The following is a 23,156-nucleotide window of genomic DNA, read 5'->3' as shown; positions in this document are numbered from 1 at the left end:
AAATTAAATATGAATCATTTGGTAGATATTTTTTAAATAAACAAATTTTCTATTTTTATTTATTTTGATTATTTGATTACTTTTTAAAAGTATAAGTATGATATTTTGTAATATTTAATTGGATTTTCTTATCAACAATTATATGTAGCCGATTAAGATTTTTGTCCATTAAAAATTAAATCCTCATTTTAAACATTCCGTCCATAACACACACACATATATATATATATATATATATATATATATATATATAGTTTAATAGGTTTGTAGATCAAATTTTTCGTATAAATGGTTTTATATTAAAATCCAAAAAAAATGAATTCATGTGACGAATAAATCCACGATTACAACTAAAGTATAAACACACAAAAATTATTAAGAAGGAAAATACTATATATATGTATGGGACCTTGTGGTCAAGTGATAAAGAAAAGGATTTTGAACACCAACATGTTTCAGGTTCGAGCCATCTATTGCGTTAAAATAAGTCACATTACTCCTAGACATCCACATGGATATGAGCCATTGGTTTCGATCTATTTGAATACCAGGATTAAGAATCAATCCATATGCTGCATCTTTCCAGTCTCGACCCTTCCATATGCTCTAAATTTTGAATGTTCAATAAACATAAAATATTCGAACGCTTTTTTTAAATCAGATGTTTCAAATTAAAATTTTACTATTGAATGTGTTTGACAACAAATTTGTCATAAAATTAAAGATATATTTTTATTCATAATATTTTTTGGTTATTTGGCAACTGATGTAAGTTGGTTTGTGGCTCTTTGCCATTGATTCTGATTTTATAACATCTTTATATTTGTTTTTGTAACGTAAACTGATATAAAAAGTTCCAGTTATGTAAATTTTAATGTATTTGTTTGCAATAATCTAGTCATTTCTTTTAAAAAGATTTAAATTTCTATAATCAGAAAATATTCAGATATATTAAACTTTTTTACTTTTTGTTTGAAATGATATATTTTGGCTCTAAGTTTTGAATGTTAAAAAATGTAAAAAATTTGAACGCTCTTTTTAAATCAGATATTTCAAGTTAAACTTTTATTATTGAATGTATTTGACAACAAATCTGTCATAAATTTAAACATATATTTATATTTATAATATTGTTTTGATTGTTTGACAACTGATGTAAATTGGTTTTAATTATTTTCCTTTTAAATAAAACTAGAATGATCTTTTTATTTTTGAGATTTTTGGAAAAAGTTTTTGAAAATGATGAATTTGTGAAAAATAATATTTTGTGATTAATCCTTTTTATAACATATTTATAACTTATTATAAAGTAATTTATACGTTTATAAAATAACTTAGAAAACTTTTACAAATTTTAAATCTTATAAATAATATCACAGAAAATTAATATATCCGTATTTTTTTCTTGTAAATGTAAATGACATTTCAGTAGAATAGCTATAGTTGAAAGGCAAATCTCATAAAATGATTTTTTTTTCAGTTTTTATCAGAAATATTGCAATCAAAAAGAAAACTCAACAAAAAAATATATTTATTAATCAGTAAAACAATAAATTATCCTACATCTTAAACTCCAAACTCTGATCTGTTTGTGTCTTAGCATACAAAACTTTTACAAATTTATACGTTTATAAAATAAATTACAAAACTTTTACAAATTTTAAGTCTTATAAATAATATCACAGAAAATTAATATAGCCGTATTTTTTTCTTGTAAATGTAAATGACATTTCAGTAGAATAGCTATAGTTGAAAGGCAAATCTCATAAAATGATTTTTTTTCTGTTTTTGTCAGAAATATTGCAATAAAAAAGAAAACTCTACAAAAAATATATTTATTAATCAGTAAAACACTAAATTATCCTACATCTTAAACTCCAAACTCTGATCTGTTTGTGTCTTAGCATACAATATAGATATATAGGTTTCCCGATGTCTTACCGAGATTACTACCCACTAAAACTAAACCCTAAATCCAAATGTATAAATATTTTTTCATTTTTTTCTAAACAACAAGGTATTTCTTTAATATTATTGAAATGTTATTGTTTTATTACATAAGTTTAACTATTTTCTTTCTTTTTCCCAAATAAGTTTAATTATTTTCTAAGTGTTATGCAAGAACATATATTTTCATAGACAGTGTGAATAATAAAAATTATCATAGCACAAAGAAGATATCAAATAAAATCCAAAGGGTATTAGTCAATAATTCAAAACATAGAATCTAGACAACTGATACATAATGATGTCAATTATTATTACAATTTCAATTATAAATATCAACAAATACCTTTTTGACTAAAGGGACTGCAAACACTTTTAACAGCAAGAATGAATGTATCAGCAAAAAAAGAAAACAGCAAGAATGGATGTTTTTTAATATCAAACCAATATGATAATTAGATTACATTTACCTATCATATCGGGATACGTATATAGAAATACATATCTCGAAAATGCCAACATAAAGTTATACGGAAAACAAGATGCCAAAACCAGACAACGACCAAGGAAATTACGAAACAAGATGGTTGTATATGAAGCTGGGGGCGATACTACGAAGCAGATAAACATTTCACGATGCAAGTGGTCGTCACCAGAACCAATAACGAGGAACATCACCGCCCTCAAAATAGAGATATTTTGTAAATATCGTAATAGTATTGTGTTATTCTGTACTCTATCTTTTACAAGTAGAAACTTCCACCGATGGCATCTTGACACATGTCTACTTACCAACTAGGTCAATCATTTAGATTCCGTGTTATAGTTTTTAATTATTTTCTAGAAGATTTTCTTTTATTATTAGAAAATATAATTGGATTATATTCGTAATATATTTATGATAGTAATAAATCTGAACTTTTTTTTTTCCTAAAAGGTAAACATAATTTTCTATCTGTTTTTTGATTACATGTTTTACCAGTTAAACAATTTGTCAGTAAGACTATTTTTCAATGTAAAATTACTGTTTTATTTTCGAATTTATAGCTTTGGTTAAATTGGACAAACTGTGGAAATTTTAAACTAAATCTCATGAAATCCCAACCAATAGTTAAACACTATTTTAATTACTATATATCACACGTTTAAAAACTAATTAAAGATGTTTATTATGCTTTTTTTTGTCAAACCTCAAAATGCTAATTATGACTTAATAAACCAAAAAAAAAGCAAAAGCTAATAATGGGTCAACGGCCATAATTGACGTAGTCGTTTTTGGAGAGTGAATGACAATTTCGAAGTTACTTCTCTCCTCTCTCACCCTTCGTCCTTCCTTCTATATAAACCTTCCTCTCCTCGTCCTCTTTTCTCATCTCCTCAAGCCATTTCAAAATCAAATCTAGTTTGAGAGAGATAACACAAACGAAACCAAGCTTCTTCCATCTCGTTGCCGCAGATCAAACTTTCCTATTCCTCGGATAAACCTCTCCTTCTGCGGCGGCGAAACAGAGGAACAAACCTCACAAACCAACAAAAAAGTTTCAACCTTTATCTTGTCTGTTATATCTCTCTCTCTCTCTTCCAAGAATGGCTCGTTCTCTCTCTAACGTTAAGTTCGTATCTGCTTTCGTCTCTCAAGAACTCTCAAATGCAATCTTCCGGTAAGTTCGCCTCTGTTTTTCTCTGTTTGTGCTCTGTTTCTCTTTTACAATTTGTTTTCTAAACTGTGTCGTTTTGTAATTCTTGTTTAACAGACGTGGTTATGCGGCTACGGCTGCGCAGTCTAGCAGTGGAAAAGGTAGAGCCGTTGTTTCGGCGGTGATGAAAAAGGGAGTGGAAGAATCGAACAAGAAGATTTCTTGGATTCCTGATCCCAAAACCGGTTATTACAGACCGGAAACCGGTTCCAACGAGATTGACCCAGCGGAGCTACGAGCAGCTCTCTTAAACAAAAAACAGTGATTGATTAATTTTAGAAGATGTCTTTTTGATTAATTATTTGATGTTTATTTTAATGTTTTGAGGGGATATTAGAGGAAGAGGGTAAGCTCTGATGCGGTGAGCCCTATTTTCATCTGCTACGTGCGATTCTGTAATAAATGTATAGAGAAGCCTTTTGGTTTCTCTATGTTGGTAACATATGGATCGTTGGATGTATGATGTATCCAATATAGTTTTCTAAAAATCATCTATTTTATCATCAATTTTGCAACTCTTTAATCTAACTTAACATAAAAATGCATCACTTCTTTCTAAAGAAAGAAGAATTATAATGTAAGCCCAAAAAAAAGAATTATAATGTAAGCAAAACATAAAAAATATCAATAACTGAATTCACTAGTTGGGTGATATGGCAACAAAGAACTTAATCTCGACTCTCGAGCTTGGATGGTGCAAAGATATGTATGGCATCAACACTATTACTGTAAATTGTAGTGCAACAAATAACTTGATCTCGAGCTTGGATGGTGCAAGGATATGTTTGGCATCAACACTTTATTACTGTAAATTGTAGTAGACTCGATTATTACATGTGTGTATTTCCAACTTATCTGAACCACGTGAGAGATTAACATATATAAATCATGGGTGAATTTGTGAAATGACCAAGTTTGAAAAAAAAAAATTAAGTACAGAAAATACTGATTTTTTGACATAATGTATTATTTAACAATTGTGCTTCATTTTCACCGGTTTTACCTTTGATTCGTACAAGTTACCGGTGACTTAAAGACGTAGAAATGACGTTGACAAAATCCAAGTGTGGCCAATAACTAATGCAAACTGTCACCAACAAAAGGAAGATAATACAGCCACATCACATACATAATAACGACAAACATTTCATTAGTTCTACTTCATATCACCAAAATGATATAGAATATTAATTATACATCAACCCTTAAATCTAGATTACTAAAACTTATCTCAATCTGAAACTAATCTCTAAACATTAAACCTTAAACCCTAATCACTAAATCCTAAATTCAAATATAAACCATAAACTTAAATATAAACCTAAATCTAACTCCAACTTTTAGATATTAAACCCTAAATGGATCACTAAACCCAAACTCAAATGTAAACTATATTATATATTTATAATTTTAAAATGAAATTAAAATCTGAAAAATATATATAACATTTTGTGATATTAAGCTATACTATATAAAGATGGAAAATATCATATTAAACTCTAAACCCAACCCCTAATTACTAAACTCTAAACCCTAACCACTAAATCCTAAACCCAAATCCTAAAACCTAGCCACTAAATCCTAAACCCAAACTTTAAACCCAACCCCTAATATTTTCAAGTACTATACATACATAGTATGAACATTGTGTAAAATAGTATACAAATGTTTATTCTATTTATATTAGTTGAGCATCATATGTAAAATAGTAAGAGAAGAAATAAAAGTACTTGTTGATGAAAAAGACGTTCTTGAACTAGACATGACCCTAACATTGTCAAACATTTGAATGAAACTAATTTTATATTACGAGCAATCATAGAAAAGGGCATAGAAGAGAAATATCAAATTTGAAGACATGACATATAAACTCTAAACTCTAAACTCTAGTTTGAGAAGAAAATTACTAAATCCTAAATCCTAATTACTAAACTCTAAACCCAAATATAAACCCTAAACTCTAAACTATACTCACCTACTTAAATACTAAAACCCTAGACAAACCCCTAGTTACTAAATCTAAACCCAAATAACTAAAGTATAAACCCAAACAAAATCTATATAGGCCATGTTCTTTTCAGTGACGCTGCGATCACTTCCGACGATCAAAAATCAGTCATCGAATTAGGCAAGAACAAAAGTGCGGTAATAATCAAGTGACGCTGCGATCAACTTTTACAAGGATTTCCGGTGGCTATTCTAACGCTGTGTAAAGTAGCGTCACCTAAAAGGGTGAAGCGACTGCGTCTGGGCGTCAAAAGTACCGCTGCCGGTGGTAGTCTCCACATACTTGGGAAAGAAGTTAGTTATATTTTTGATCGCAAGTCGCTGACGCAGCGTCTCTGAAAAGAACAGGGCCATAATATGTTGTCAATTTTCTCAATGTACACGACATAGTATGGAACCTCTATAAATAGTATAGAAGTAGTACTGGTCCACTCCATTTACATTTTCCAAATGGCCAAAGTTTGAGAATGAAATTACTAACCCGTAAACACTAATCAACTCAAATATAAACCCAAAACCCTAAACTATAAACCCAAATCTCAAAATCTAATGCAAACCTCAACTTCACCACCATTCCTCTAAATAATTGAATTTTGGTTTTTAAACCAGAATTGGTAATAAAGAATATTCCAAATAATCAAATTTGTTCAACATTAAAAAAATAAATTTCATATTACAATCAATCACACAAAATGACAGTAAAAATAACTATCGAATTTGAAAACATGGCATGTTATTACATTTTAAGGAATATTATAGCATTTCGCCTCAGATAGTATGGTATCTTTACACAAATAGCTACCCTAAAGAATATATACTATACTATTCATTTCATCGAATATAGTATAGACAGAGACTTCATCTTCTTCAATTCTTCTTTCTTAGACATGCTGATACACATTCATTTGGCTCACTCTCATTATTCTTTACCACCATATAGAGATCGTCTCCATCTCCTCTCTTTTTTCTGACACAACGACACTTTACAGATCCACCGTCGTTATTCTTCACCAGTGGATATCTATCATAGATCTAACTCTGATGCGATAATCTCAATCTCATTTGCAAGATTTTAAAACGAAAACAATATGAAAACAAAAGCATGATTGTGAGAATCAGTGAGTTAAGAGAAGGAGAAAAAAAATGAAAGAGTTGGTGTGAGTTCTCACCGTCTACGCCTTCATCGTTGTCTCTTTTTTACCATAATTGATTGTTCTTCTCGTGAAAAGAAATCAATTCAAGAAAAAATCTGGGAAGAAGTATTTCACCTTCTGTAAAGTTTCCAAAATAAAGCACATGTGAGAGAATGTGTAATTTTCAAGGGTCACATGTTACTTTTGAGTATTATTATTATTATTAGCTTTTCTTTATTTTTTTCTTGCAAGTTTCAACCGATTGTATGTGAAGGCAATATGATAATATTATGTATAAGAGGCAGAGTGTATAGGTGATGTAGGATTTTTGGTTAGCCATTGAATTATAATTTGTTTGATGGTTATACAGCCCAATTTCCTATAAATCATTGGGGTAATAATATCTATATATATAAAGAAATGTTCGCCTCTCTCCCGTGAAACCACGTCATCGAATCGTGCGTTCTGGGAGTGACATGTGTCCCATTTTATATTTAGGGCCAAAATAAATGAATGCAGTTAAGGGTAATTGAACCCAACACCTCTAGCACTGGTAATTTCTCTTATAACCACTAGGCTAAAGTCACTTTTTATAAATATGTGGCCGCGAAAATACTTATTATTGTGTCAGCTGAAAGCCCATGCTTCTTCTGCTTGTGGCCAGGGCCGACACTGAACTGACGTCAAGATGAAGATCGTGAAGTTAAAGACTTTGCTCCAAACAGTTTTGCAATGTTTTCAACCTTTATAACTTGATGCATATAATATATATCAAAATACATTTGTTGTACACGCTTTTATTAGTTTTTCTTTTAAAAGAAGGTATTTACAGTTATAAATGTTTTGTGCCAGTGAAGTAATGGTTGAAAAATCTCTATACATATGTCATTTTAAAATAACACACAACTTCTATATATAGTCAATACATATGTGCATGTTATATTCTAGACTAAATATTTTCTCTTTTATGTATTATACAAAATAATATATATTTAAAATCCATACACAAAAACATAAAAGTTGTTATAGGCCTCTTTCTGACACATGCACACTCCGCTATGAATAAGAATTAAAAAAAATAGTATTTTCATCAAACTTTATCACAAATCCACATTTGTACATCTATAATTATGAGTTGGACAATTAGTTAATTTGATACAATACCAAAGCAAGAATAATCGAAAAACAACTATACCACCGCATACTAATAAGTAAGACATAACAGATAACCAAATTCTTGAATCTTAAAACAAATTTCAACTCGAGCATTTAGTGAATATCAAACTAACTAATATCCCGCCCGTAGGGCGGGCCGACCCTAGTAAGCAAATATAAGTAAACTCAATCAGTAACAATCCAATAATGAATAATTGAGTACATTTGTAACATCACGGTTTGTGGTATATGGAAAGACTTAAAAGAATTGATTTGACTATTTATGTCACTAAAGTGCACTTATCTTTTTTGTCACTCATCCGTTCAGAATTTCAGGGTTAAACATACTTTAACTGGAATAGTGGAGGGATGTGTGACCTATCGGAAAGTGATTCTCAATATCGTGCGAGTGAGGCTAAAGCACGAGAAAATTGCATGTGGTGTTTGCAGAGTCAGTAAATAAGATTTTTGAGCCTTGGAAAATTATTGCACTGTCCGTCGGACGGGATAGGGTCCATGGACCAAGTGAGTGGACGTGGATGGCTCATTAGCCGTGGACAGGTATGACGTTACAAGTGGTATCATAAGTAATTATAATTCTGAATGCATTTTTTTAGATATTTTTTTAAAAAAGTTGGTAAAAATTTCTTTGTCCAATGGCATAAAACATTGAGTAATTTAGTTATCTTATCTTAAAATTAATTATAAAGTTTAATAATAAATACTTGAATAATATTTTTGATAAATATAAAAAATCTTGTTGCTAACTACTATTTTGTTTACTAGTTTAATTATTTTCTCTATTATAATATGTATGTATTATTTTTTTTAAGCAACCATAAATGCTCGCACGGTTCTAACAAAGAGGTAACCGGAGGCGGTATCTCCAACGACGGTAATGAGAACAACTGTCTACCGGAGAGAGAGAAGTGGAATAAAAACCATTATCCTTTTATAACTCTATTTGACAAAACCAATTTAGACTCTTTCTCCTTGTTGCAACTCTATTTTTCAATTATGTCTTCTCATCCTCTTCAGAGATCTCTAATGGTTACCTCTATGAGACCTGTCCTGTCGTCTTTTGAAGAGTCAACTATGCTCAAAGGCTCGAGACTTGAGAACGACTTATTGGTAGAGGCAACTTGGTACATGGAATCTATCAGCATAGAATCTTCACTTGACTATAAAAAAGTTGAGTCACCTCTTTTGTTGCATGTTCTTTTATTCTTTCGAGTTGTTTGCTAATCCGCATCAAATCATTTTATTTTAATATAGTCATAATTTCATACGACTGCATGATTTGGATGTTTAAAAATTATTATAGTTCAGCAAAAGTGTACGATCATATAGTAATACTAAAGGTTGATATGCCTAACAAGTAACAATTGTTCAGCAAAATTATTTTAGCTGGTCAAGAGTTATGTGCCTAACATTTTCTGAAACTTTTCTTTTTGGTCGACTACAAACTCGCACACATTCTCAGATTTTAACTCTGTTATGATTCAGCAGTAACTTAAGTACAAACCAAACCAGTAGGCTGTAACATATAAGACCACCCGCATCGGGGGTTTATGAGGGAGTCATGGGCTCGGTATCATAGGGCTTTTCGATTAAAAAAAATAAATAAATGGGTTTCAACCCGTGAACCGGGTCTTCCAAGTGAGCCCGTATGATACGGGGTCATGCCACGCGGCGCAGAGGGAGTGGCTACGCGATCTCGCGTGTTGAGTGAGAAAAAAAGGGTATCGCGTGAAAGATCCCATTTTCTCTTCTCTCTTCGAAATCTAGGGTTTCTCTGTCTCTGAGGCGATTTCGTGTCGGAGTCCAGAGCCGGAGCTTTTCTCGATCAATTCGTCGTCGGAGTCACTCGTAAACGCTCTCAGGTGAGTCTCAATCACTCCGGGACGAGATAGCTTCGATTTGATCTCGAGAGGTTTCTAGGTTAAGGATGTCGATTTGGGGGTTTCATCTTAGGGTTGTAAATCGAGAAGGGGGTTTCGATTTCTTGGTTAAAATCGACATACGGTTTCCTTTTAGGGTTCGTTTATCGTGGATTTCATTTCGATTTGAGGGTTTCGTGTAAGGGTTTGAAATCTAAAAGGGGGTTTTAATTTCTTCGTTTAAATCAACATACAGATTTCTTTTATAGTTCGTTCATCGTGGATTTGAATTGGATTTGGGGGTTTTTAGTTAGTCTTTCAAATTTTTTTTTTTTGTTTCTCGGTTGCTTCTGTTCTAATTATTTGTTTTCCTGATACAGATGGATCCCGAAGCAGAGATAAGAGACACAAAGAGAAGAAAGGAGCACATCGATATGCTTTCAATCGTGTGTGATTCAGAACACGGCATTCCGACGAGGTGTCCCTGCGGTGGGAGTATAATTCACGAGGTTCGTGGGAAGGAGGAATACGACACTCTCCCCGGCAAGCGTTTCTTCACCTGCATAAACTACGAGGTATAAAACGGGTTCTTGTCTTTTAAATTATGTCTTCTGTTTTTGTCTGTTAATTAACAATCTGATATGGTTTATGTGTTGTTACCAAGGCTGATGGTTTTCATTATCGTCAGCCTTGGGTCATTGGTGTGCAGGAGCATATCGAACGGCTCACAAGTCGTGTGGAGGAGGTGGAGGCGGTGATCAAGTGGCTGCCGGAAGTGAATAATAAGATTAAGAGTCTGGAGGTAATCTGACTTCCCACTTATGAATTTTGTTTTGTAATTTTTTTCTTATCTTTTATACAGTGACTAACACCATCTCATTGTCATTTCCTTGAACAGGCAGAGGTAAAAGCCCTCACTGTGGAGGTTGATAGGCTCACTGGGAAGGTTTATAACCTGACCGTGCAAGTGGATCACTTGGAGAAATGCTGCTTCGACTGAAAACACAAAGGTAACCACACTATCCCTAGAGTTGTTGCCTAATAATGAATTTGAACTTGAACTAGAGTAGGTTAGAGTAGTAGTAGAATTTAAACTTGAACTGAACCAGAACTGAAGTAGTTGTGTAGTTAAGTAGTTAAGTTAAGTGTAATCAATTTTTGAATGGTCTGTGTGAACTTGTATTTAAACTTCAACTGAACCAGAACTAAATTTAAACTTGAAATAATTAATTTGAAAACCTGATTTGATGTTTATTGAATGGTCTGTGTGAAGTAGTTGTGTAGTTAAGTTAAGTGTCATCAATTTTTAGTGGTTAGAAGGTGTTTACTTCCTTGTACTTGCAAACCCAAAAGTAGTTTAAAAACCTAGCTAATCGACATCTTAAAACATAAACGAAAACTTAAAAACTTCAATACTCAACCAAAATGGATCCTTTTCCCCTAAACTCTCCCGGCTTTGTTAACCTGCTTACTTCCCAGACCCCTCAGCCAATAGAAATAGGATCTTCTGAGAATGATGTCATGAAGGTGGCTCATGACATCTTCTTTAATGACTACAAATCCAAGTTCATTCTTGAACATTGTTGGAGGTAGCTTCGGTTTGATCAAAAATGGAGATCACACAGTCTGACATCAAATGGTGCAAAGGAGAAAAGGAAGGAAACTGCGGATGAGGTGGGTCGCGAGGAAGATGTTAGACCTCCCGGAGTCAAGGCTAGCAAAGCAGCAAAACGCAAGAAGCATGGCAATGAAGCAGCGTTTGATCAGATCGAAACCATTCTAGCAGCCAAGAATATTTTATCCAAACAGAAAATACTTGATAGGTTGCTAGGCAAAAACGCTGATACACTTACAGATCAAGAGCTTGCTCTAAAAAACAAACTCATATCTGAATTGCTTTAAGTTGGTGAGTGGTTATTTTTTTTGAAATTTATAGTAGGTTGCAAGGAAATGCAGTGTATGATGTTTGTGTTTTAATCTTTTCCTTGATGTATATTGATATTGTAACTGTTGTGCTTTGTAGGTCACGGGTTCAAGGAGGAGGATGCGTGGATGGTTGCAGGTCTCTGTTTCTTTATGTATCAAATCAAGTCACGGGTGGTAATGTAGTAGTAGGTGGTTGTAGTGGTAGGGTATGTAAGATGGAATCACGGGAGAGTGTAGTTTTTTTCAACTTTCTACACTCGTTTTATGTATCAAATCATGGGCATGTCCCAAGGCTTTACTTTTGTACTCACGGGTGTATGTACCCACATGCTACTTGCTTCAATGTTTTTCTATATAAATGACTATGTGTTTCATTCATGCATTTTATCAAAACTATCTTACCATCAAACTATCAAACAAGAATCACCAATCAACACAAGGAATCAACTCTACTACTACTCAACCCCACGGATCATCTCTACCATTCAACAAAGGTAAGTTGAAAACCAAAAATTCTTAGTAAAGTTATAACCCAAAAAACTAAGGTTAAAACCCAAAATAAAATTGAAGAGATTCAAGAGAAATATATTGATTTATATTTTAATGATAATATTTACTAAGTTTAAGACCAAAATAATAAAAAAAAAAAACTAAGGTTAAAACCCAAAATAAAATTGAAGAGATTCAAGAGAAATATATTGATTTATATTTTAATGATAATATTTACTAAGTTTAAGACCAAAATAATAAAAAAAAAAACTAAGGTTAAAACCCAAAATAAAATTGAAGAGATTCAAGAGAAATATATTGATTTATATTTTAATGATAATATTTACTAAGTTTAAGACCAAAATAATAAAAAAAAAACTAAGGTTAAAACCCAAAATAAAATTGAAGAGAAATAGAGAAATATATTGATTTATAATTTTAATGAAAAACTTTACTAAGGTGAAAACCAAAATAATATTAAACAAATAATTAAGGTTAAAACCCAAAATAAAAGTTTAATAAAAAATTCGTCCATATTGCCTTTTGTAGGAAAAATATTACAATAAATATCATCAACAATGTCTTCCTCATCAAGTGATGAAGCGGATGAAGTTTTTGATGAATTGGTCGATGAAGTAGTTGATAATTTCATCGATACAATAATTGATGGTCAAACCAACAAACCAAAGAGGCGAGCTTATATTGAAAGAGATCGAGAACTAGGACACATTCGACTATGCAACGACTATTTCAGTAATAATCCAACGTACACAGAAGATATGTTTAGGCGGCGGTTTCGAATGAACAAGCCATTGTTCCTTCGCATTGTCGACCGTCTAAGTACTGAAGTTCCGTACTTTCAGCAAAGAAGAGATGCTACCGGAAGGAACGGGCTATCTCCACTTCAAAAGTGTACGGCAGCGATACGTATGCTCGCATATGGTCAGTCAGGAGATACGTATGACGAATATCTCCGGATGGCTGACAGTACATCACGTTTATGTTTGGCAAAATTCACTGATGCAATAATACAATTGTTTGGGGATGAGTATCTACGAACACCTACAGCCGAGGATCTTCAGCGATTACTCGATATTGGAGAGGTACGGGGATTTCCGGGGATGATAGGCTCCATCGACTGTATGCACTGGGAGTGGGAAAACTGCCCAACAGCTTGGAAAGGTCAGTTCACACGTGGTTCGGGAAAGCCGACAATTGTCTTAGAAGCCGTGGCATCACAAGATCTTTGGATTTGGCACGCTTTTTTCGGCTTACCAGGTACCCTAAACGATATCAATGTTCTTGATCGGTCTCCAGTTTTTGATGACATCTTACATGGTCGAGCCCCTAAAGTGAAGTTCAAGGTCAACAACCACACTTATCGTATGGCGTACTACCTTACCGACGGCATTTATCCTCCATGGGCAACATTTATCCAATCCATCCCACTTCCTCAAGGTCGTAAAGCACAGAAATTTGCAGAAATGCAAGAATCCGCCAGAAAAGATGTCGAACGGGCTTTTGGAGTATTGCAATCGAGGTTTGCAATTGTTAGGAACCCAGCTCTACAATGGGACAAGGAAAGGATAGGAAAAGTAATGATAGCTTGTGTCATATTGCACAATATGATAGTAGAGGATGAACGACACGGATACGCTCCAATTGATACATCTGAGTTTGAGACAGGACAGTCTAGCAGAAGTTCGGAGGCGAGAAGCAGGGATAGTGTTAATGTCACCCCTGATATGTTAGCCATGCGGAGAGAAGTTCGAGATGGCGACAAGCATCATCGTTTGAAAGCTGATTTAGTGGAAAATATTTGGCAAATGTTTGGTGATGAAGATGAATAAATAAGTTATGTATGTTAGAAAAATTTCTCATTTATGTAATGTATTTTTAATGTAATGAATAAAATGTTTTCATAATTTTAATAATATGTTTTAATATTTTATTCATCTTTTCTGAATATTTTAATTTTTTTTTTTAAAAATTAATATTATTATTTTATTCTTATGAACTCCTTCTTCGGGTTCACTAATGCAGAAAACAGCATATCCGAGTTCATAACTGTACATGGGCCCACGAAAAAATAATAAAAAATGTTGGTGAACCCCAAAGAGGGGTTCACCAATGCTCATGCTCTAAGCCCCTGTCTAAATCTCCCCGGTTTCGGGAAGAAAGGACCCTTTCAACATATTCCCTACTATTAGACTATTCGGTAATACAACTAACTCGGTGGTAATGATGTATTTAACTCATTGATCGTCAACATAAGGGTGCGATGTAGTAAAGAAACCAACGCAAGTCTCTGAAGAACCACGTCGTGATTCATTCCCAACCAGTTATCTACCAAAAAGCATCTTCACTAACTATCTGAAATATGTACAAGCAAACTATCTTTCCACTATAGATCGATTCAAACAATCACACTAACTTGATGGATTCTTAATTTTTAATAATCTAAAAACTGCATATCAGTTGTAACTCTCTGCTCATTAAAGCCAAACCACCAAAGAATACAAACAAAAGGAACACAGAAACAAAGGAGCATATATATAAGTTTTGATTCCTCGACCAATGGCAATAAGAGATATACATTCAGAAACTATGATCTTATTGGACAAGAGAGTGAAACATATATATAAAGACACGATCTTTTCAAAAGGGCACTCATCAAAAGTACCTTTCAAGAAGAAGAAACAGAAGGTAAACTTGTGTCATACGTCTCCGTCTTCAGTTCCTTGCACTCGAAGCCACAGCCACACTGAGGCGACGCCAAGAACTCATTGATCCCGAAATTCGCCGACGTAATCCCAACGGAAAACTCCATCTCGTCTCCGTTCCTGATGACCTCGACGATGTTGAGCCACAAGAACAGAACTTTCACCTTGATACCAGTCAGCTTCGTGAGCTTGTTCTCGGAGATGTAACCGCTGATCGTCGATTTGTAGTTCAGCTGGTAAGAACCCACGAGCGAGAAGCTGCACGAGTCTTTGAAATACGCGTGGAATTTGCCTGTCGATGTGTCTAAATCATAAGCGACGACTCCTTTTGGAAGGATTCCGACAGGGAAGTTGTAGCTCTGGAGGAGAGAATACGCCGTCGTCGGCGAATCTGCTTCAGCGGCGAGTGGAGAAGGTAGATGGTAGAGGAAGAGACAAGCAGCGACGAGAATCGGGAGACGAGACATTTTTTATTTGATTTCTCCGCCTTTCGATTTCGTTTTGCCGTCGGAGAGCTTTTTTGTATCGGTCGTTGAAAGAAAGGATACGATCGCGTGTCTGAGAAGACAACTGGACACGTGAGTAACAAACAACAGGCTGTTCGGGTTTAATGATGAGTCTAATTATTTTGGAAAGGTTTATCTACTGGATTAAGTTTAAATCTTTTGCAATAATATGTTTGTTAGTAACAAAAGACCAAAGAATTTTGCACACGATTAATCAACAAAAAATTTTATGTATAAATTACCTTACAAATTACCAGTTTTCTCTTTTTTTCTTTTCTTTTATATGTATTGTCTGTGGCCAAAATTTTTTTTTGTACCTTTCTGATTGAGAGCATGACCATGTTCATGATGTGTGGTTCCTCCTTTCTACAATAATGACTACAATAATGACATGTTGAAGAATGTGTATACCTTTTAAGGAAGTGGTTAGTTGTTTGAATCTCTTGCTTGTTAACTAATGAGACATGTCGGTTCTCTGATCATTTCAACTATCGACATATTTTTATTGAAAACTGATTAAAAATATACTCAAACGAACTAATGTTCCAGTAATGGAATGATACAAATCTTGGGGTGAAAACAGTTTTGCGTTTATTTGCCTTTAACTCAGAGACCAACGAATCACCAACAATGAAGTAGTATTAAGCAAATCATATAATTAACAAACAAATACGGTAAAAGACAAAACAAAGGAGAGAAACAATCATATCTTACGCATCGTGTGTGTTTGGTTTGTGCTCAAATCATCATCATCATCAGCTCACATCCTTCAATCTCTTTATTAACGTGTCTAACGATTTGTTCTTTGGGTTTTGCCTCGACCCTCTTGTTCCAAACGTCCCGAAGATACTATCTGATGGATCTCTGAGTTTCTCAGACACTGCCGCAACTTTCCTGTAATCCAAAGCGTTGTAGCTCCTTTCTCTGATCACAGGGTTCACAAAATTCTCAGGGTGACTACTCAGAAGCAAGTTTATCAACTGTCTTATCTCGACAAAAGCTGTTTTCATCTCTTTCGCTTCTTTGTCCGTGAGCAAGGGCTTTAGTTGTTCTGTAAAAGATTCCAACAACTGAATATCCACATCAACTCCTTTGATTGCAGCCATGCTCAGTCTTTTCACTACATCCCCACATAACGTTCCGACGATTCTCTCAGAGATGTGAGCAAGGACATCGCGCAAAACCCTTTTCAGGACTTTAGCAGGTAATATCTGTTGCGCGGTGGAGACCAAAGTCTCTAAGTAGATTATTAGTTCGTTCATGTACTCGTTCCCGCCTTGTGGAACATCGTCGCTTGTCCAGTTCACATTCTCGATCAATGTCATGAACCCGTCTATCTTATTCTTAAGCAACCCCGAGAGAGTATCTTCCGCAGCGTTTTGGGACTTGGTTAGTGGGAAATGTCTCCTACCTCTCTCCGCCATTCTCAACGGGACTCCTGAGAGCTGTGCAGCGTGACGGAAGAAGAAATCACAAGCACGCTCAAACACAGACATGTTTGCTGCGACCTGCATCGCCTGAGAAACTCCATGAACCGATGTGTTAATCAGCTTCAACAGAGCCTCGTCGAGAACTTCCCCTAGAAGCCTATCCAGATACTTCTTAACAACATCATAGAAATCAAGCTGACCTCCATGAGACATGAAACTAACCGAATCCTCGATAAAAGACCGCACGATCCTGCAACAATCCGGCACTGTGGTCGAAAACGGAGCAATGTAAGGGAACGCCGGCGCAATATCCGATGTCTGCAACTGGAAAGAGAGCACATTCATGGAATACTCATACTCTTTCTTCATCAGCATCTGCTCAAACTTATCTGCAGCCAAGGCTTCTATCATCTGTTTACGACAATCAGACAACAACAGCTCGTGATACTTGTCCCTATGCTTGCTCAACACTTCGAGAAGGGCGTCAACAGTGTATCCATACCTACGTAGACTCACCCCTAACAAGCTCACGTAATCCTTAATCAACAAGAGATGATTAGCCGTCTGCATCCTAGAGAACTGATCCTCCAACACAGCACACATGTTACCAACAGCAAGATCCCACAGAAACTCAACTTCCTGCCTCGAAATCAACCCTCCTCCGGTCCTCAAAACCCTATCTTCGACAATGAAAAACCCAGCAATCTGCGCGAAAAACGTCTGATGAGACTCGAGAAAGGGAGTCATGGAAGAGACCTGAGAGTCAGACTTAAGCTGAAGCTCCCTGTTATCAAAGTAGTAACGCTTGAACCTATCTTCAAGCGAGAGCGTCTGATGAATGTGGTAAGCTCTATAGAGCGGAGTCAAATCAAAGGCATCACTGCCTTCAAGGTCAGACTCATACTCATCATCGTCTTCCTCTTCCTTTAGCGCGTAGACGCAGTCGCGGAGACTGAGTCTGCTCTGCTCCTCTGCTTCCTTCTGCTTCATCCTAAGCTCCTCCTCTCGCTGCCGAGCAGCAGAAGCTTCACCGATCGCTAACTGACCAAGATTCCGGCTCACGACACGAATCTCCACCAGCCAATCACCTAACTCCTTGCTCACCTTCCTCTCGACATAGCCTCGAATCTGAGGGATCCTCTTCTCCAGCATCCGCTTCAAAGTCGACGACTGCGTCTTCTCCAAGAAGTCGCTCTCAATCGAGTCCACGCACTTCAAGGCCAGGTAGAAACTCCCGCTCTGGAGATGGTGATTAGCGCGAGAGACGAGCTCCATCACACGAACGCAGTGCGTCACGGCTCTAATCGCCAGATCGACGTTCCTGGACACGGTCTGCGCCTCGACGAGCGAATCGAGAGACGAGAGGAGCGGGGCGGCGATGGATTGGAGCTTGGAATTGGAATCGGAGAGAGAGGATTTGAGAGAGTCGACATCTGAGAGAAGAGACTTGAGATCGTCAACGGCGTGGATGAAGTCTTGGTAGTGAGCTTTGCAGACTTCTTCGATCTCTGATTCTTTGGATCGAGCGAACAACTTGAGATGGTGGAGGAGAGTCTCTGGCTTCCCCGTCCCGAACGTTTTCCGCACAAACGGTCCTAAATCCTCGCCGTTACAGATCGCCGAGGATATCAGGAGTTCGTCCAGCTTCTCACCCGAGTCCGCTCCGGCGGTTGTGGGACCCGGTTTGCGCCGTGGTTTAGGTGAATGCATTATTGCGTGCGTACAGCGAAGGAGGAGGAGGAGTTTTGGATTTGGACAACGAATTGATTTGGTGTGTGCAATGTGGTTTGACTAAAATGGCTTCGCTCTAGAAGCGGCGCGACTCATGAACACGAGGGTTGTTTCGTCTTTTCAATCTCGGAGTGGTTTCTCTGACTTTCGGCTGAATATTTGTCTAAGAGTTTTACGCGTCTTTTATGTGCGTGATATCACGCGGTCAAGATTGTAAACTATGTCATTAATAAATAAAGACTAATTTACCAAACAATAAAAACAAAAATTCTATAGGATAAAACTAAAATTTTTTTTGTCACAAATGTAAACTTTGAAAATAAAAATGACCAAAAATAAACTTAAATGTTTTATCAAAAGAATTAAATATAAATTTATACTTCTAATGTTAATTAATCTGGACATTAGGGTTTAGAGTTGGGAAAACGATCTATTTCCCCCTCATAACTATCATATAGCACCATATCTCCACCCAAATATGATCTAGTGCTATATATCCCTGAAATTAAAGTTACAAACGTATTTCTCCTTGAATTGAAAATTGTAAACTTATTTATCTCTGAATAAATGGTTCTAAATTTAATTGCACATAAACCATGATTTTAGTTGGTTGATTGTTAACCAAATCATTTTTAACCAGTTAAACCAATATAAAATCAAATTTTAAATAAACCCCTACCCGTAAATAATCCAACCTAGTTTCTTTCTTCTTCTTCACCCGACTCGTTTTTTATCTTCTTCTTTCTTCTTCTTCATCGAATTACCAAGAGCAATAAAAGACAGTCAAATATATCAAACGTATCTATGTCAAAGTCAGTATCGATTGCTGAATCCCGTAATCACTCTGTGATTGTGCTTAATAATTCATGTAACTCTCTGTATAAAAAATATATATATATATATATATATATATATATATATATATATATCAAAGTCAAAGTTTCAACTACTTTCTCTTCTCCATTGATCTCAATCCTCCAATCCACAATCAGATTGAAACTTTTGGTCACTCTTTTCTTTTTTTCTTGAAATAATCTGAGGAAATGGGCGGAAAAGGTATCGACTTTGCCGGAGTCTGAGATCGATGTAACAAATAAAGCTCACGAATTTTAGATTTTATATGTTGAAATCTGAACATTTTTTACGGTTACTTCTAGTTGCTGATTGACAAATTCATCAGGTTGATGAAGAAGACGAATTAGAAAAGAAACAAATAATGTGAGTCGAGTGAAGAATAATAAGAAAGAAACCGGGTCTGAGTGGGTCGGGTTTTTATTTTAAATTTAATTTTGTTTTGTTTAGCTGGTTAAAAATGATTTGGTTAACAATAAACCAACTAAAATCAAAATTTATGTGCAATTAAATTTTAGAACCATTGATTTAGGGATAAATAAGTTTACATTTTTCAATTCAAGGAGAAATAGGTTTATAATTTTAAATTCGGGGAAATCTAGCACTAGGTGATAGTTCGGTGGAGATATGGTGCTATATGATAGTTATGAGGGGGAAATATATCGTTTTTCCTTTAGAGTTAAAGAATGAGTTTAGAATTGAAGAGTAGGGTTTAGGGTTTAAGGTTTAGGATTTAGGGTTTAGGGTTTATAACTTAGGGTTTATGGTTTAGAGTTGAGGAGTGGGATTTCGGGGATAGGACGTCAAATTTAAAAAAATAAAATAAATTTTAAAATTTTAAAATAAAAAATGTTATTTTGGTCATTTTAGTTTTTGAAATCTATTTTTGTGACAAAATGTTAAAAAAGACTATTTGAAAAAATTGCCAAAAAAATGAAGATAAATTAACATACACTAAAGCTTGACATTTACCTAATTTTCACTAGTCAAACAATATCGAAGATAAATTGTCTGTCACGTGTTGATTAAGTAAGGTTTTTATTATATTATGTGGTAATTAAACTGTATTACGTGGTAATTGAATGAGAAAAATAAATCATGTATGTCAAACGATTTCTTTCTTGTGTAATTCATTAGTTAGATTTTCTCTTTAATTTTTTTCTTCAAATTTTTCGACAAAAAAACACTAACACCGAGAAAACAAAAGAAGGCAAAATTGAACTGAGAAAAAAAGAGAATGTCTTCGATAAACTAAACATTCTCGTTTTTCTTTGCCAATTCTTACCTACTACGGTTTAATTATTACATAATACAATAAAAACTTTACTTAATCAACACGTGACAAACAATTTATTATCGGTATTATTTGACTAGTGGAAATTAGGTAAATCTATTTTATTAAATTTAAGTACTAAATAAAACTAACATTATTTTCAACAGATTTATTATATCTTTTCTTTTCTTATTTTCACTCAATTTAACTACTTTATTAATTGTATTTTTTGAAATAATTTGACAGCATGTCTTATAGAAATATAAAACATAACTTCCAGTGTTTTATTATATATTTTACATTCTTTTTTATACTTTTTAACTACTTCATTAATTATATTGTCATAGTAATTCGACAACGTTTATTTTACGTGGTAACCATAATAATTCCATATGTTTGAATGAATTTTCTCCATCTGCGACAAGAATTCAAACCAGTTAACAAAAAAACTTTTTATTTCTTAACATAATCAGTTATATATGGATATCAGGTATACGGTTGGGTATGGATTGGTTCTTTCGGATATCGAGTTTTTTTTTTGGGTTTTGAAATTATGCTTTGTGCAGGTATTATAAATTTTCGGGTGGGATTTGAATATGATCTTTCCAGATTCGGGTGGGTTCGGTTTTTATGTGTAGGAACAAAACAATGAACAAAAAATTATATATTTTAAAATATCATTAAATAATTTATAAAAAATTAACAACAAATATCCACATGGATGCGCATGTCAAGCTTTAATGTATGTTAAAACCATATTTCGAAAGTTCATGTATTGAATTTAAATTTTGTATTAGTTGATATATGTTTTTGCACAGGTGAAGTGTTTATGTATTGATCCGAACCAGTGGTCCTTGTTGATGTATGAATTAGCCGATTTTCTGTTATTGGTTAACAACAACTTAATGTTTGACTAACGAAAATTAGGTCAATGTATGATAAAACTAAAATTTAAAAATTCAAGTATGAAAATTAAATTTTGTATTAGTTAATGTATATTTTTGCAGAGGCAACATGTTTATATACTGATCGAGAGCATTGACCTTTGTTTATGTAGGAATTTATCGATTTCCCGTAGAACGTCATATAGACTAATATCTTGTGTTAAAAAAATGACTTGTACCTATATTCTAGATAAATATTATTACTGTAGGTCGAGTGTGTGTATTTAATATTTTATATATCCAACTCGAAAAACAGAAACATCATAGCAAGTGAGATCATTAAAATATTATATATATATATATATATATATATATATATATATATCCATATTATGGTCGATTGAATTTTCAAATTTAATCTAATAAGTCGAGACTCAGAGTATATGACAGTTAAAAAGATGATTCATAATACTTTATAAGCATATTTGTTTTTCTATAATATGAATTTAATTCTGGGATAAAAGGTATAACTTTTACCATTTGTTTTCTTCGTTATTCATCAATAATGGAAAAACGTTTTTAAGTTACAAAAAAAATAATGGAAAAACTTTAACAGAGACGCAGGAAAAGGAGAATAAAAACATGAATCCAAAGTTTTATTTTTGTTTGCTCTTTATAGACATCGTGTTTTGTTTTTGGAGGGTCATAGTGCATGTGAACTCATTACAGGAGCGCACATGGCAAGTGCGACATTCCCATCCTCCTCGTTACTATTCAGCGCTACTCTTCGTATTTTTTTCTATCATCCCTTGGATTAATATTGAAATAACCATGCCTTACACAGAGCCGGTAAAAGAACAAAGCTTTTCTGGAACTATAAGCCGACGAGATAAAACAACGCTCCTCGGTGCCAAGAGTAAAACAATAGCAAAGAACATAACTTATGCTAAAACAAGGAAGGAATAGATCACTAAAGGAGAAGAGAGCACCACCTTGCACTCAAGGACGGGCATACCTAACGAGAACACATCCACAAATAACACCAGAGGAGAAGATCATCGAGGTAGACTGGACACACATGAGCATCATCAACGCATAAACAGATTCGAGAAAGGTTAGAATTCTTAACCGTCGCTGTACACACCTTTCAATCCCAACTAAGATTTGCCATTGGACTTTGATTGTGCTCTCCACGCGCCTCATACGCCCAACACCCTACGGCGAAGCCTATAAAAGCTTCCCGAACACGTCTTATTCATACAGCCGGTAGCTGGATAAAAACACCACTACAAATCCAGGACAATCACGAACAAATCGGAGGCAAACGACCAACAATGGAGCATTGTCTTCTAAAAACATCTATCTCTCTCAAATTCTCTTCAAAACTAAAATAGAGCTCGTAAAAGGCTCTGACCCTCAAAGATCAACAACCACAAGAGTTGACTTCAAAGAACAGAGGCAGCACACCAAGCCCAACCTCTCCAAGCAGTCTAAAACCAACCAAGTTTCATAAACAGAACAAA

General features: G+C 34.5%; 5 protein-coding genes across 5 annotated transcripts; 3 read left to right on the top strand and 2 right to left on the bottom strand.

Annotated features, from left to right (window-relative positions):
* Window positions 1–3,309: 3,309 nt before the first annotated feature.
* On the top strand, window positions 3,310–4,151 carry LOC125586396 (protein SENESCENCE-ASSOCIATED GENE 21, mitochondrial-like). Its single transcript, XM_048756478.1, has 2 exons — window positions 3,310–3,608; window positions 3,702–4,151. The coding sequence occupies exons 1-2, from the start codon at window positions 3,535–3,537 to the stop codon at window positions 3,907–3,909; spliced, it is 282 nt and encodes a 93-aa protein (XP_048612435.1). The 5' UTR covers window positions 3,310–3,534; the 3' UTR covers window positions 3,910–4,151.
* Window positions 4,152–8,464: 4,313 nt separating this feature from the next.
* Window positions 8,465–12,308, top strand: LOC125586395. The gene is made up of 5 exons (XM_048756476.1): window positions 8,465–9,822; window positions 10,200–10,394; window positions 10,484–10,621; window positions 10,718–10,829; window positions 11,843–12,308. The coding sequence occupies exons 2-4, from the start codon at window positions 10,200–10,202 to the stop codon at window positions 10,817–10,819; spliced, it is 435 nt and encodes a 144-aa protein (XP_048612433.1). The 5' UTR covers window positions 8,465–9,822; the 3' UTR covers window positions 10,820–10,829; window positions 11,843–12,308.
* A 504-nt stretch (window positions 12,309–12,812) lies between these two features.
* Window positions 12,813–14,080, top strand: LOC125584305. The gene is made up of 3 exons (XM_048752618.1): window positions 12,813–13,416; window positions 13,513–13,981; window positions 14,077–14,080. The coding sequence occupies exons 1-3, from the start codon at window positions 12,813–12,815 to the stop codon at window positions 14,078–14,080; spliced, it is 1,077 nt and encodes a 358-aa protein (XP_048608575.1).
* A 683-nt stretch (window positions 14,081–14,763) lies between these two features.
* Window positions 14,764–15,646, bottom strand: LOC106423272. The gene has a single exon (XM_013864060.3). The coding sequence runs from the start codon at window positions 15,422–15,424 to the stop codon at window positions 14,921–14,923; it is 504 nt and encodes a 167-aa protein (XP_013719514.2). The 5' UTR covers window positions 15,425–15,646; the 3' UTR covers window positions 14,764–14,920.
* A 385-nt stretch (window positions 15,647–16,031) lies between these two features.
* LOC106399050 (exocyst complex component SEC15B-like) lies at window positions 16,032–18,698 on the bottom strand. Its single transcript, XM_013839529.3, has one exon. It carries the CDS (start codon window positions 18,601–18,603, stop codon window positions 16,219–16,221), a length of 2,385 nt encoding a protein of 794 aa, XP_013694983.2. The 5' UTR covers window positions 18,604–18,698; the 3' UTR covers window positions 16,032–16,218.
* Between the last annotated feature and the right edge of the window lie 4,458 nt (window positions 18,699–23,156).

The sequence above is a fragment of the Brassica napus genome, chromosome A2, assembly GCF_020379485.1.
Source record: "Brassica napus cultivar Da-Ae chromosome A2, Da-Ae, whole genome shotgun sequence".
Lineage (NCBI taxonomy): Eukaryota > Viridiplantae > Streptophyta > Magnoliopsida > Brassicales > Brassicaceae > Brassica > Brassica napus.
The sequence above is the reverse complement of the archived record's forward strand: the minus strand, read 5'-3'. Positions and strand labels throughout refer to the sequence as shown.

Coding starts and splice junctions, on each gene's coding strand:
- LOC125586396 (XM_048756478.1), top strand. CDS start 3,535: ATGGCTCGTTCTCTCTCTAACGTTAAGTTCGTATCTGCTTTCGTCTCT. Junction 3,609..3,701: donor CTCTCAAATGCAATCTTCCG/GTAAGTTCGCCT, acceptor CTTGTTTAACAG/ACGTGGTTATGCGGCTACGG.
- LOC125586395 (XM_048756476.1), top strand. CDS start 10,200: ATGGATCCCGAAGCAGAGATAAGAGACACAAAGAGAAGAAAGGAGCAC. Junction 10,395..10,483: donor TCACCTGCATAAACTACGAG/GTATAAAACGGG, acceptor GTTGTTACCAAG/GCTGATGGTTTTCATTATCG. Junction 10,622..10,717: donor ATAAGATTAAGAGTCTGGAG/GTAATCTGACTT, acceptor TTCCTTGAACAG/GCAGAGGTAAAAGCCCTCAC.
- LOC125584305 (XM_048752618.1), top strand. CDS start 12,813: ATGTCTTCCTCATCAAGTGATGAAGCGGATGAAGTTTTTGATGAATTG. Junction 13,417..13,512: donor CTGCCCAACAGCTTGGAAAG/GTCAGTTCACAC, acceptor TCGGCTTACCAG/GTACCCTAAACGATATCAAT.
- LOC106423272 (XM_013864060.3), bottom strand. CDS start 15,424: ATGTCTCGTCTCCCGATTCTCGTCGCTGCTTGTCTCTTCCTCTACCAT.
- LOC106399050 (XM_013839529.3), bottom strand. CDS start 18,603: ATGCATTCACCTAAACCACGGCGCAAACCGGGTCCCACAACCGCCGGA.